This window comes from Amblyraja radiata, chromosome 10, assembly GCF_010909765.2.
Source record: "Amblyraja radiata isolate CabotCenter1 chromosome 10, sAmbRad1.1.pri, whole genome shotgun sequence".
Classification (NCBI taxonomy): Eukaryota; Metazoa; Chordata; class Chondrichthyes; order Rajiformes; family Rajidae; genus Amblyraja; species Amblyraja radiata.
The window spans coordinates 31,296,047-31,311,277 of record NC_045965.1 but is presented as its reverse complement, the minus strand read 5'-3'; the positions used below and the strand labels follow the sequence as shown (position 1 = coordinate 31,311,277).

The 15,231-nt window shown below is 41.4% G+C and overlaps 1 protein-coding gene across 1 annotated transcript in view; it reads right to left on the bottom strand.

Annotated features, from left to right (window-relative positions):
• Window positions 1-15,231, bottom strand: part of cth (cystathionine gamma-lyase) — a 40,746-nt gene that overhangs the window by 14,342 nt on the left and 11,173 nt on the right. The window contains exons 3-8 of the mRNA XM_033028490.1: window positions 10,335-10,430; window positions 9,690-9,799; window positions 7,276-7,407; window positions 6,036-6,093; window positions 2,816-2,893; window positions 616-768 (exon numbers count right to left, since the gene is read on the bottom strand). Of these exons, the coding sequence (XP_032884381.1) occupies window positions 616-768; window positions 2,816-2,893; window positions 6,036-6,093; window positions 7,276-7,407; window positions 9,690-9,799; window positions 10,335-10,430 (627 nt within the window). The remainder of the gene's footprint in view (window positions 1-615; window positions 769-2,815; window positions 2,894-6,035; window positions 6,094-7,275; window positions 7,408-9,689; window positions 9,800-10,334; window positions 10,431-15,231) is intronic.

Sequence of the window (15,231 nt, the reverse complement as noted above, 5' to 3'; positions counted from 1 at the left end):
GTGGCGGATGAGGGGGCGCAGCTCGGGCTGTGGGCAAACAGCCACTTGTCGCTGTAGCGGCCCATCGGGGAGCGGATTCCTCTGGAGTTGGAGGAGGAGGGGGGTATTGTGCTGTTTGATCGCCCCCTGCTATCCCAGGGACAGGGAGACACAGCGGCTTTTTAGACTGGTGGGCAATCACTTCCAAAGTTCTGCCCACACAGTCAGTACACCTCTCCTACACTGCATTTCATACAAACATTTATTCTGCAAGAAAAAACTACATTGAAGACTCAAACTCGCGAACGAGTAACTGCCAGGATCGAGGCGCAAACTCGCGACCTTGCGGATATGAGCCGAGCACTCTACCACTGAGCCAGCCATTTAAATCTACGCTAAAAAGTTTCCATTCCAAAGGCCGACAAATTCTGAATTACGAAAAGTGTCTGGTCCCAAGGCTTTCGGATAAAAGGTTGTGCACCTGTATTAAGAAAAGTATCCAATTAATTATTTTACAACTGAGCTATTAGTCACGAGAATTACTGATAATAAAATCCAACAAGATACTATCAAATTTGTTTGCACTAGGAAGATATTGCTTCGCCAGTCATGTAAATAAGTGTTCAAATCACCCACCTGGGAAAAAGACCTTCTCTACCCGAGGATCTGCCTCCAAAAACTGGGCAACAGCCAGTCCGTTTTTGAAGTGTTGCCTCATTCGTAGCGATAATGTCTTTAAACCACGGTTACACAAAAAACAATCAAATGGAGATGGAACAGCACCAATAGCTGGAACACAATTAACAAACATATAAAAAAGACTTGACATATAAAAAAACCTTGTGGAAAAGTTCATCTTGCTCCTTTTTAATTATTATAAATAAATACCTTCAGAAATCCACGTCATATGGACTACCACATCCAACTCCTCTTCTAACCCATGGAGGCCAGAAATGCAGAGGATTCCAGAAGAGGAACCGATTTCACACAGATCTAACATTTTCTTAAACTTTTTCTTCTACCCTATTGCTCTACCAATGAATTCTAGTATTTCTACTTACATTCTTTCTGGCTGTATCAAATGGCAGTACTTTTAAATGCATTTGAAGTTCTACTCCACTCAAAAGCTCAGCTATAATGTACAAACATTCAGTTCCCTCTCCTAGATGATCATTGATAGTAGTTGTATTATTGAGATAACTCTGATCTCCGCCTAATTACAGAAATCCCCTTTTCATCCCCCATACACAATCTCTCTAACATTTAACACACTCCTTTTCCCACTTCTCCAGTTTTGCCGAAGGATCTCAACACAAAAGGTTAACACGGTCTCTCCATAGATGATGCCAGACTGGCATTGTATTTTCACATTTGCTGTCCTTGTTTCAGAATGGCGCTGGTTTAACAGCTGCGGCCCACCTGCAGTCCGTCTGTTTTTTTTCTTTCGTTTTGTTCATTGTCATGTTTTAGTTAATTTTGTTTTATTAAGTTGTGTATGTGTGTGGGTGGGGTGGGAGAAACATGTTTTGGTCTCTTCCTTCGGGGGATGCGACTTTTTCTTCGGTCGTATTCCCCGTCTCCGTCTGCGCCGAGGCCTAATGGCGGAGCTGGCGACATCGGAGCTGTAGCAGCAACAGCGGCGGCAGCGGAGACCGGACTCGGCACCGAAGCTGTAGCAGCGGCAGCAGCGGCAGCAGCGGCAGCGGAGACCTGACTCGGCCCCGAAACTGTGGCGGCGGCAGCAGCGGCAGCGGAGACCTGACTCGGCACAGAAGCTGTGGCGGCGGCAGCAGCGGCAGCGGAGACCCGGCTCGGCCCTGGAGCGGTAGCGGCGGCAGCAGCGGCAGCGGAGACCTGACTCGGCCCTGGAGCGGTGGCGGCGGCAGCAGCGGCAGCGGAGACCCGGCTCGGCCCTGGAGCGGTGGCGGCGGCAGCAGCGGCAGCGGAGACCCGGCTCGGCACAGAAGCTGTGGCGGCAGCAGCGGCAGCGGAGACCCGGCTCGGCCCTGGAGCTGTAGCAGCAACAGCAGCGGCAGCGGAGACCTGACTCGGCCCTGGAGCTGTAGCAGCAACAGCAGCGGCAGCGGAGACCCGGCTCGGCACAGAAGCTGCGGTGGCGGCAGCAGCAGCAGCAGCGGCGGAGACCCGACTCGGCCCTGGAGTTGCGGCGGAGGCAGCAACCACCCGCGGAGTTTGAACCGTCGCCTCGGCGCAGAGGGAGAACAAAGGGGGAAGAGACAGAGACTTTAAGATTTTGCCTTCCACCACAGCGAGGAGGTGTTTGGTGAACTCACTGTGGTGGATGTTAAATTTGTGTTGATTGTGTGTTTTTGCCATTTTTAAAAATTATATGTATGACTGCAGGGAAACAAAATTTCGTTCAGACCGAAAGGTCTGAATGACAATAAAACGAATCTAATCTAATCTAATCTAATCTAAGAATGTTAGTATAAATTTCTATTGCTCACTGTCTCCTTGAGAGATTTTTTTAATATGTTGCTGCCATTTCTTGATTACTCACTTTTATAAATTCTATTTAAATTCCTCCTCTTCATTCATCTGTCTAATTTGCAGTGGTAATTATTTATATGTACTTTGGCATTTTCATTTTCAGCTTTTCACTTTACTACGCCATTTATCTTTAAAACTTACATGCTTGTCAATAAAGCAATTATTCCTCAATTTCAAAGTGTTTACATGCATTTTAAATCTTTTAAATCTTTTAAAAGAACAGTATAAAGAGAATCTGACTAGAATAAATTAGCCTGCTATTACAAAACATATGGATTTATTTTTAACTACATCAAGTTATTTAGAATTTAGATGAAATCATTACCATTTTGCAAGAACTTCAATTTTTGATACAGGTCATCACGATTCGTGGAAGCCAACCCCATGACTACATCAGAATGACCTAGAAAGTTAGGGATATATTACCTATTACCAAAAATTAGGCAAGGGTCACACAGTAATTACATGGCTTTTAAGCACAATTTTAACTTAAGGTTAGGTTAAGCTGACCGAAGCACTGAAACAGGAAATTGTAGGATCAAATGTAGGATACAAAAGTTACTTTCAAAGTCTACTTTACAAATATTTGGTATAAGGCGGTAAAGGCAAGAACCAACAAGTGTCAACATAACCAAAAGCCAAGCAGGCACATTCAGAATTCAATTAAAATTCCAGAACTTTCCATCACCATCCCAAACAAAACACATCCAAAACATGGGTGTGGCAATGGAACCAGCAATGGAAAACCTAGCCATTTTTGAATTGCAACACACAGAATGGAATGCTGAAGTTGAGCCAACAGTTGGGCTTGTGCATTCATACATGTGACTTGCAAATGAGCTGTGCATACAAAATATGTTCCTCACATTATTACCAGCATTGCTCCTGGAGACCAAGTCCTTGAGAATCCAAGACAAGCCACAGCAAACATACTTGAAAAAATAAATCTGGCTAGTTTAGTTTAGAGATACATCGCAGAAACAGGCCCTTCCGCCCACCGGGTCTGCGCCGACCAGCGAATCCCACATATTAATACTATCCTACACCCACTAGGGACAATTTTTACATTTACCAAGCCAATTAACCTACAAATTTGTCTAGTTTAACAGTTACAGCAAGTAAAGTTAAACGTTTTAAGAGAATGAGTTAATGGATTTCAAAATTTATACAATTACCAAGTGAAAGAAATGCAGGAATTTAAAAAAACTGGTAAAACTCAGGTCAGCCAGCAGCTATGGAAAGAGGAATGGTTAATGTTTGAGGTCTTGGACCCATCAGAACTGAAAAATACAAGGTTCGCATTAGTGGGTTATTCAGGATATACAAACTGAAAACATTGATTTTAGTTAAAGTGGATAATACTAAAATGTGGAAAAAATTAAGAGGCATGAATTCAAAAACAAAAATAACAAAATGATTTGGATGAGGACTCAAATGGAATATGTCCAATTTTTTTGAGATACAAAGCGAGGTGACAGAATACTGAAAGTGTCAAGCAGAAGAACCTAGTGATGAATCGATGGTAATATAGATATTCTTCTGGGGATAAAGACACTCGGTGAATGGGAAGGATATGACATGGAATGTGATGTGAGAAATTGCAAGATAATATAGGCTAGAAAACAAAAGAGCAAAACATTTGGAAGTGATGCAAGATTGAAAGATGCCAGTGCTTAGAGTCTGGAGTGTCCTTACAAATAAATCATTGCAAGTAAATATGGAGGCGAACCCAGCAGTTTGGAAGACAATGATATGCTAACCTTTATTGTGAGAGGACGTAATACATCTTATTCCAAAATCACATGGAACCCTTGTGAAATCTTGTCAAATATTGTAAACAGGTGTGGAAGCCAAGAAATGACATACTTGTGAAGGAGGACGTGCAACATCACCAGATTGGATACCAGGGATGGTGAGTTTATCATACAAAGTGAGATTAAGTAGAGTATGATTGTACTCCCTAGGAGTTGAGAAGAGATGATCTCATAGAAATGTCATAAGTGATCGGAGTAGAATTAGGTAATTCAGCCCATCAAGTCTACTCTGCCATTCAATCATGGCTGATCTATCTCTCCCTCTTAACCCCGTTCTCCTGCCTTCTCCCCATAACCTCTGACACCTGTACTAATCAAAAATCTATCTATCTCTGCCTTAAAAATATCCACTGACTTGGCCTCTACAACCTTCTGTGGTAAAAAAATCCAGATTCATCACCTGATGACTAAAGAGCTTTCTCCTCATCTCCTTTATAAAAGAACGTCCTTTAATTCTGAGACTATGACCTCTAGTCCTAGACCAGGGATGGGGAACCTGCGGCCTTCTAGGCCATAAAGTGCGGCTTTTTGAATGAATCCTAATTTTGTAGAACAAATCCTTTTATTTTTATTAGTATGTTTATGTTTGTCTTTTATTATTTTTATTCTAATCTTAAAATGAACGTATTTAAAATACTAAAAAGAAGATTTAACGAAATAATCCTCCCTGACTGACGGCCACAATTACAACATTAGTAAGTCATGAGGGCTTTTTTAACAAAATAATGTACATTTTGAAGTATATCTAATTGAAGTTTCTTGGATGCGGCTTTATTAGATTACAGCTAACTTAATGCGGCATTCCAACATGAAAAGGTTCCCCACCCCTGTCCTAGACTCTCCCACTAGTGGAAACATCCTTTCCATATCCACTCTATCCAAGCCTTTCCCTATTCTGTATGTTTCAATGAGGCCACCCCCTTCACTCTTCTAAACTCCAGCGAGTACAGGACCAGTGTACAAAATTGTTATCGTGCTTGGTAGGAACCCAGACAGGGAGCATAGAACCAGGAGTCAGTCTCAAAAGGAGAGGTCAGCATTAAGGACAGTGGAAATGATTATTTATTCATTCAGAAGCTAAAGAATCATATAATTCACTACCCAAGAGAGGTGGAGGGGCTTAATTGCTGCGCATATTCAATTCAGAATATCTATACATTCCTCTGAATAAAGGAAATCAAGGGGTTATAATATTAGTGCAAGAAGGTGGCACCAATAATACCGAATGATTACACAGGGAAAAAGACTGAACCGCTTACTCCTACTTTGTGAAATTTCAGGTATCCTCCCCCCCCCCCCCACCCTACAAAAAGAAAATATATCTTTAAAAAAGTCATAAGGAACGAAGAATTATCAAATGGAAATAAAGGGCCAGAGTTAAGAATAGATTGTTACAGAGAATCAATGAAGATTTGAAAGGCAGGGCTAATAAAAAACTAAAACAAGCTCGTGATAAAATTGCTAAATGAACTGTCCAGAAATGAGGTCTTAATCCATCATAATGACAGTTCCAATGTTCATAATGCACTGCAGATAGACAATTTAAAATAATGGCAGTGGGAATCAAAAAACGTCTGACATTTTAGCACTTCTAATGTTAGTTACCATTTGCACGAATCACAAACATCAAACCAATCATCATTATGTTACAGCAGAATTTCATCTTTCTACAGACACCAGTCCACAACATCAAAATGCAAACACGATGCTTTAAAATCCAAATTCTCTTACCATTCATATACTTTGTTGCAGAATGCATGCAAATATCAGCACCAAGGGCCAAAGGACGCTGCAGGAAGGAGAAATATCATCAAAATAAACATATTTTAACTAAACCATCAAATAAGATAAAACATTAAACACAGCCTTCCAATACATTTCAAAGTATTAATCACAATTTCATTAAATGGCAGAGAAAGGCAGATCAGCCAAATGCCCTACTCCTGCTTCTATTTGTTATTTCTGGTGGAATGCAAATAAAATTATTAAATAGCAAAGCTAGATTAACTATTCGTTTTATGCTTGGATCATGAAAAATTTTTTAACTGGGTGATTTGACTGTTGAGAAATTTGACATTCAATTTTGAATCGTACAAAGAAAAACTTTAAGACACCAGCAAGTGAATGTAGCTATTACTGATCACAATGTTGGTCCTTCAGCGAAAAGATGGGGTGAGATACAGTGGGGGGAAAGCATAAGAAAGGAGAGCAAGAAAACTTTCTGAAAAATTAAAAGGTCCCTGGACAGAGTACCCTGAGGATTAATCATATATTTCAAACTAGGTCATTGGTCTGAGTGTTTGATCATCCTGCAGCTATATGCTTTGGGGTCTACATTTGTTGAAGAGCATTGGTGCATGCTATGCATTAATATATCAGTAGGATACGGAGGCAAAAAAAAGTACAATGGTAGAGATTGGGTGGACTTAGAAATGGCAAATAAAATTCAATATTACCATGTATGAATTGGATTGGGGAAGGAAAACAAAAAGCTAAAACATTGTAATCACAAAATGTTCTAGAAGAAAGAAGGAATTGGATCAAAAGAAGCTCCTGGACAAAGGAAGAGGATTCAGGGTGTGATATTGATCTCATCCAGAGCTTTGAACATATGCAACACCAAAACAATATCCTTATCTCAAAATAACGTGAATGTTATTTAATTCAATAAACATTAGTTAAATGAACTAAAGTTGTCGAGTTTAAAATGTGTTGACTTTTTTTAACTGAATATTTCCTGGAATGCATGGGTATACAGGCGCGGTTATTTTTGCAAAGCAAAAAAATATGAACTTCATGGGTTAGAGAGCAGAGAATATTCATGTGTAATTAGATTCAGGACACATCACTTCAGTAACATGGTTCAACAAAGTTCGTCTGAGTGGAAAAATGAACTCACGCTATAAATTTGAAAGAATATTTAGAAATTTGGATAATTTGTATCCTGCATATTTATTGATCACACTATTACCTGGAAATAAGGTGACATGAAGGTGTTGTCCACCACCATAATGATGTCTCCGCGCTTGTGTACCAACTCTGCACAAGCTTTGATGTCAGTAATATTCATCATTGGGTTAGTCGGAGTCTCAATCCAGACAAGCTATGAAATGAACCATAACAGATTAGAGGAAGGAATTCCACTATTGGGTTCTTCTACTAGCTTTATGGAGGAAGGAGAAATAAAAAAGGAAATAGCCAATGTTTTTATCAATGGCAACTCTGGTGGAACAGCCATGGTCCGTAACGCCATTTTTACTTTAAAATTATTTTCCACTAATGAAAGAACATGTAGTGAAATTTATTCTCAGAATTGTACCTTCATCTCCTTTTCCATTTCCAACCTTTGTCCTTTCAAATCTGGTCTCAGGCTTGGTACACCGAGCACACAGCTTTCTCTGTGCTTTTTTTATTTTAACAATTTAGGGCAATAAAAAAAACATGTGCAAAACAAATTAAAAGAGCTCTGTGGGGGGGGGGGGGGGTAATTGAGGCATTTTTATACTATTTTCCCTAAATGTATTGTACTATTTATTGTCATTTTAGAGATACAGCATGGAAACAGGCCCTTCAGCCCAGAGTCCACGATGAACAGCAAGCTCATGAAAGCCAATTAACCTACAAACCTGCACGAAAGTGGGAGGAAACCAGCGAAAACCCACAGTCATGGGGAGAATGGGCAAACTCTGCATAGACAGCACCCGCAGTCAGGATCAGACCCGGGTCTCTGGCACTGTAAGACAGCTACTCTACCATTGTGCCACTGTGCCACCCAATAGTTTTGTTTTGTTCAACATAGCTGCCTTCAATAAAGGCTGCTTTTTGTTAACACTGCCTAGTCTAAGTGATAGTGCTGGCAACATTACCAAAAGGTACAGCACTTCAGTTGATAATTTTTAGATAAAAGGTTAGGTGCTACAGCAGTTGGTCATGAGTTATTCTTCAATTGTAATAAGGACACTAATGTTGGTTATTCAATTCTGACTCTTCAGTATCTTGAAATGGAAAACCACAAAGGTGACAATGTTTTTTTGTGGTTGGAATTTCCATACTTGCTGTCTGTTATTAAAACACATAATCCTAAAAAAAATCCCCAACCACCAAGTTTATTTTCTTCAGAGTCTTGCAACAGACCACACAATGTGTCCAGAGAGTACTGGCAAAACATTTACCCCATTATACCTCCACAATAAGAGCTCTTAGTGTTAATTATCTCTTGACCAAGCATGTTCACTGGTGCTCAGTCAGGGTGATTTGTTTTTAATTTGCAAAGCAGTTTTACAGCCTTGTCCCTGAATACTACAAAACAATAATCGGGGAATGAAACTGAGGTTAATTCTGATAATCAACCCAGGCAAACAATTCAATCTAATGAGTTATCTGAAAAAAAAATTATAGTATTCATTAAATTGTTTAAAATGATTTTAGCATTCAATATGGTTCAAAAATCAAAATGGCATTATTTTTTGCAAACATTTCTTAAACTGGAAAAGTCTGAACTTACTGTTCCATATCTGGTCATACGACATCCACAAACAAAAATCATAACAATGAAAAGCCCTGTTTGTGTGCCTAATACTGAAAACCTATATATATCCCATTTTCATTTTCTTCTAATTTCCAAAAAATAAACCAATCCATTTATGTACTCTTATACTCTATGCCTAACCCCTCACCGCCTAAAGATGTGTCCATACTCATGTCTCCCTCATTTTGTTCTTTTTGAGACTACAAGCATGGAAATGTTTTCACTGAAACTCAGCTTTGTTTTATTGGGAAATAAAATATGCCATTCTATTTTGTTAACAAGCCAATTTTATTCTATTGTTCTTTACTGTACATATTATGTTGTTTAAATAGTCCCAGCAATGCATTCTACAATTCCACTTATTCCAAAATGACACTACATACACAACATTTTAAACTTTATTCTACAACTTGGTGGTGCTAGCTGTACTCTTACTCTTAATTTTACCTCATTCAGTTATTCTGTTATTGTGTTTTAATATTCTTTTGCGCTTCAATCTTATAACATTTTGTTGTTTTGTACCTTTGTTGTATTGTGTAATTTATCATTACTGTATTTACTATTTTCTCTATGAGCTTCATGTAAAGAAGGAATTTCATTCTATTGTGGTGTATTTATCCAAATAAACTAATCTAATCACATGATCTTGGTAGCTAGGTCCAAATATAATTCCTAGGCATCAACAATATTTATTTTAGACATTGCAGCACTCCACATTTTGAACATTGTACTTAAAGAAAAATTGCACAAGGTAAGAGATTTTTATTGTAATCATTAACTTGTGTGGCTGAAACAGATAATCAGAGTGGAAAGAAGCAGATAAACAGGTTACATATTTTCTACTTTCACAAATCTACCTTGGTGTTTGGTTTAATTGCTTCCCTCAGGCACTTCAATGACGTGCAGTCAATGAAACAGGTTTGCAAACCCATTTCAGATCCAACACTGCGAAAGTATCTGTTGGTACCTAAAATACAACATTAGTCAGATCGCAAGAAACATAGAATCATACTAGGTTTTATAATTAGAACAAGATCTTACTATCCTTTCTTCTGCTAAAGGTAATGCAGAGACATCGTGGTTTCCAGCACACCATAAGGACAACAATAAAAAACCACATACATGTGCAATGAAGGCTTCATGCAGCTGTTTTACACCACGTGTGGAGCACTTGGGGGTCTCTGCTTTCCACACGTTCCGCAAAACAAATTAACTATTGTTTGCTTCAAACTGGCAGGAAAGCACATTTGCTCTTCCCATTAAGAAAAAAGTAAGGTTCTAGTCTTGTCAACATATCTGATCTGTATATTTAATCACAGGAGCAACCCCATTATCATTGGACAGATGTTTTTGGCATTGCAGTTGGATGATCAAATTGGGACACCAGCAAGTAAGTCCACGCTTGCATTTTTGCTGATTGTCCATCCATTTCTGACATGCAAAATTAGTTTAATCTGATTTTCTTACACAAATCTGAACCAATGCAGAAATACAAAATTTACCTCCATATACGTCATTCATGCAAATAATGCCATCACCGGACTTCAACAGGTGGGCAATAGTCATCGTAGTTGCCAAACCAGATGCAAATGCCATGCCTGTAGACAGATGGATATAAAGCTCAAATATCAATATACCAACTAAAATGGAACCGAAAATGCTGGATGTGATCAAGAGGTCGGGCCTCATCTGCATAATGCATAAACTCAGAGACCTGCAATTTTTTTTATTTTCACCGAATGCATAATATGATAAGGTGAGAGGGGAAAGTTTATTGGAAATGCGCAGTGCAAGTTTTAAAAAAATGATTACACAAAGGGGGAGGAGGCCAGGAACGCACTGCCAGGGGCGCTCGTGGAGGCAGATACAATCGTGGCGTTAATGGTTTTTAGATAGGCACATGGAAGCTCAGGGGTATGGATCACGAACAGACTGACAAAATCAGTTTAACTTAGCATGTTCGGCACAAACATTGTGGGTCGAGGGGCCTGTTCCTCTGTTGTATTGGTTTATGTTCCATGGTGGGCAATTTTCTTAGTGTGCTGTTTAAGAAAATATTGGTGCAAGCCAATTAATTCGACAAATCAGGAATGTCTTGGATTTAATGCCTGCACTATATGAGGAGTTAATCTGAGCTAGATCAATATTCAATTCAAGACTTACTGTAAGACACCACTTCATCACAAGATTAGATTTATTCTTATTGCTATGTGCACTGATGTACAGTAAAAATCTTTTGTTTGTGTGCTACCCCATTAAATCAGAAAATACTATGCATGAATGCAATCAAGGCAAATACAAGTACAGCAGTTAAGAGTGAAGAGAAAAATACCACACTGCAGAATATAGTTTCTCAACATTGTTGTCTGTCCATTTCCCTCACTGACCTTTTCTCCTGATTTTTGCTCAAGATTCCAGCACCTGCCAGTGTCTTGTCCCTCTCATATCTACTACTTGACCATGACCCCACCACCAAAGTGAGATCCCCTTCAGTTGGTCAACCCCATCCTACCAAGATTCACAAATGGGACTGGGCACATTGATGCAGCTGGTAGAGCCTGTGTTTCACAGCGCCAGAGCGCCAAGTTCGATCCTAACCTTGGGTGCTGTACCTGGAGTTTGCACGTTCTCCCTGTGACCACATGAGTTTCCTCTGGGTGCTGTGATTTCCTCCCATATCCCAAGGACATGTGGATTTGTAGGTTAATTGGCCTCCATAAAATTTCGACAAGCATGTAAGGAGTGGATAAGATAGAACTAGTATGAACAGGTGATTGATGGACAACGTGGACTTGGTGGACCGAACGGCCGGTTTCCATACTTTATGTCTAAACTAAGGACTGCTCTGCAGGCTCAATGTTTCTACCTCCTCTTACCCCTACTTAAGGGTCCTGGAAGCTCCGGGGTTTTAGATGCTCTCTGGTCCATTCTGAGCCTTATTTTGGAGCATTTTTGCACCAAATTTATGACCAATATTTAAGAAATAATTTTGGTTGAGTCAAGAGTAATGAGTGGGTGAAATGCGATGATTGGGGTCATTGTTGTATACGTTTTTTTAAATCAAGAATCGAAGTTGACCTTGTTTTAATAATCAAGTACTGTTGTAAAATGGTATGTAAAATGTTATAAAGGAGCATGCAAAAACTGCAAATAAAATACTGCAAGTATTTGCAGTAAAGAAAACCTTTTTTTAGAAAATGATTAAGAATGAACTGCACATGCTGGAACAATCGAAGGTAGACAAAAATGCTGGAGAAACTCAGCGGGTGAGGCAGCATCAATTGAGCGAAGGAATGGGTGACGTTTTGGGTCAAGACCCTTCTTCAGACCTGAAACGTCAACCATTCCTTCGCTCCATAGATGCTGCCTCACCCGCTGAGTTTCTCCAGCATTTTTGCCTACTTTAGAAAATGTTTTGTGTGTTGATTTGATTGCCTGTTGCTGTTAGACTGTGTTAGTGCGAGCGGTGCACCTTTAATGGTCCTCCTGACCTAACAATTTCACATCACATCAATTTCAACATGGAATAGTGATGTGAGTACAACATTTAGTTCAACTTCAATTTCCATCATGAAAATTTAAGTCAATCTAAATGGTGCATTTACATTCCGATGATCGCTTTCAAACTGACCTATTTTACTGTCATATTATTATAACAAATTCTAGTTCCTTGAAGACTCATAAACAAGATCATAAATCACATTGTGAATTCCCAAACACAATGTAATTGCGGGTGAAGAACGAGCAAGTCAGGCCCGAGAAATCCCAAGCTCCCCCCCCCCCCCTCTCTCTCCCCCTCCACCTCTAACGTTCCCACTCTCTCTCTCTCTCTCTCTCATTCCCCCCTCACTCTCCCTCGCAGTGTTAGAAGGCCCGCGGCGGGGGGGGGGGGGGGGCGGGGCGCGTGGGCCCGGAGGGGGGAGAGGAGGCGAGGGGCCCGGTGGGAGGGGGGGGAAAGGCGTGGACGCGACCTAGGCGGCACTTGGTGTCGGGTCATGGCTGCTGCCAGGACTGGGCTCAGATTCAGACGTTCCCGCTCCCGCCCGCCGACGGGAGAATGGCCTCCCCGGACGCCAGGCGAGGCTCCGATGCCGCGAATGGTGGAAATGGAACAGGCGGGCTGACACCGCGGGCCTGGAGAAGCGGGCACCCCTTTTTTTTCCAAATCATCCCGCGGGCCAGATTGGACACCCCCCGATAAAAAACAGACTCTCCCTCCCGCAACGCAATATTCCCCGGCCCCACTTACCCAAACTAGGCACGGCTCGTCGAGGCGATGCAGTTAAAATGGCTGTGATCTGATCCCACCCGGGCCTAAGCGCACGCACGTGCATATGCTTTTTCAGCCAATTGATATGTATGGTGTTCACCATTCACCATGGTCTGAAGTTTCTTGGCATTTTGTTGGAAAGAGTTTGTAAATTTGTCTCTCTATATTGTGTTTGAAATGTGTATTGAACATGAAAAGCATTTGTATATTTGTCTATCTATATTGTGTTTGAAATGTGTATTGAACATGAAATGCATTTGTATATTTGTCTATCTATATTGTGTTTGAAATGTGTATTAAAAATAAAAACCATTTGTTATTGTTATAAAGCGTTTGCAAATTTGTTTCTCTTGGGTTTTAAAATGGTTGCACCCGTTTTCAGGTAACTAAAGCATGATGTCTTTGAAATGTTCATGTAAATTGAAATGCATTTGTTGCAACGTTTTCAGGCGAGTAATGCACGAATAAAGCTTTATATTTGGACCAGAACTGTGTTTAAATTTAAAATTGGCGCTCATTTTGTGATTTTGGCGGTTGCAAGATGGCGGCGATGACGTCATTTCCGGCGATCGGTAAGCCGACGGCGATGACGTCATTTCCGGTGATCGGTAACCCAGCGGCGATGCCGTCATTTCCGGTCGGAGGCAAGATCGTGGCGATGACGTCATTTCCGGTCGGAGGCGAGATGGCAGCGATGACGTCATTTCCGGTCGGAGGCGAGATGGCGCTGCCCGCAGAGTGCACGAGGTGTTGAAAAATTGTACAGAACTGGTAAGTGTTTGTTTGTTGCAGCCACAGAGGCAATTGTGTTTCAGCAAAAGCTGCAATTGTGTGTGTGTGTGTGAATATATGTGTGTGTGTGTGTGTGTGTGTGTGTGTGTGTGTGAATGTGTGTGTGTGAGAGTGTGTGAATATATGTGAATGTGTGTGTGTGTGTGAATGTGTGTGTGTGTGCGTGAATATATGTGAATGTGTGTGTGTGTGTGTGTGAATATGTGTGTGTGTGTGTGTGTGAATATATGTGTGTGAATGTGTGTGTGAATATGTGCGTGTGTATATAATAATAATAATAATAAATTTTATTTATTGGGCGCCTTTCAGACATCTCAAGGACACCTTACATAGGTTAACAGGAAATATAAACATATAATCAGAATAAAATAAATAATAAAGTCATCACAGAAACACAAATTAAAAACAGAATTCAGTCCAAAAACAAAAATCAAAAACACAATGTGAAGAGAGAGCAGCAGCAGCTAAAGCGCGCCAGCGTCCACTCTTCCTTCACGGCAGCCATCTTGGACAAAGACTAACAGGATTACCTTACAGACAAAAATCATCCCCCCACAATGGACACCACTGTGGGGGAAGGCACAATGTCCAGTCCCTATCCCAAGTTCACCCCATAGTCAGGCCTATTGAGGCCACCGCAATTGCCTCTACGGAGGCCCGATGTTCATGGCCGTTCTCACCGGGTGGTCTTGCCCCGTTGTCGGGAGAGTCCTCTCAGCGGCTGGGCCACCTGGAACGGCCGCTATCTAGCTGGAGACCGCGGCTTCCGAAGCTGACAAGGCCGCGCCGGTTTGGAGCTCCCAGGCTCCCGATGTTGAAAACGGCGCCGCCCGCTCCGCAGACCCGCAGCCCGGAGGTGTTGAACACGGCGGTCTCTGCTCACCAGAGCTCCAGCGCGTCGATCCAGCGCGGCAACCCAGGCAAGGCATCGCCCGCTCCGCTCCGCGATAGCGCTCCAGCGCTGTGCCGCGACCGAGGCCGAGGTGCTGGGCAGTCCCCGCCAGGAAACGGCGCTCCAAGCCCACTGGTAGGCCACGAGGACGGGTCGACGGGCAGACCGGAGAAAAAGCTGCCTCACCGACCAGGTAGGGACCTAGAAATAAAATTACCCCCTACCCCCCATATTAAAAAGTCAATTTCTCCAAACAGACGAGACAGGACTAACTAAAAACTTTTTTTAAAAAGCGAGTTTAACGGACGGCTGCTGGTTAGCAGCCGTTCCTCCAAGATGGCTCCTCCTCCTATATGTGTGTGTGTGTGTGAATATATGTGTGTGTGTGTGAATATATATGTGCGTGTATGTGGAATATGTGTGTGTGAGAAATAATATAGTGTTT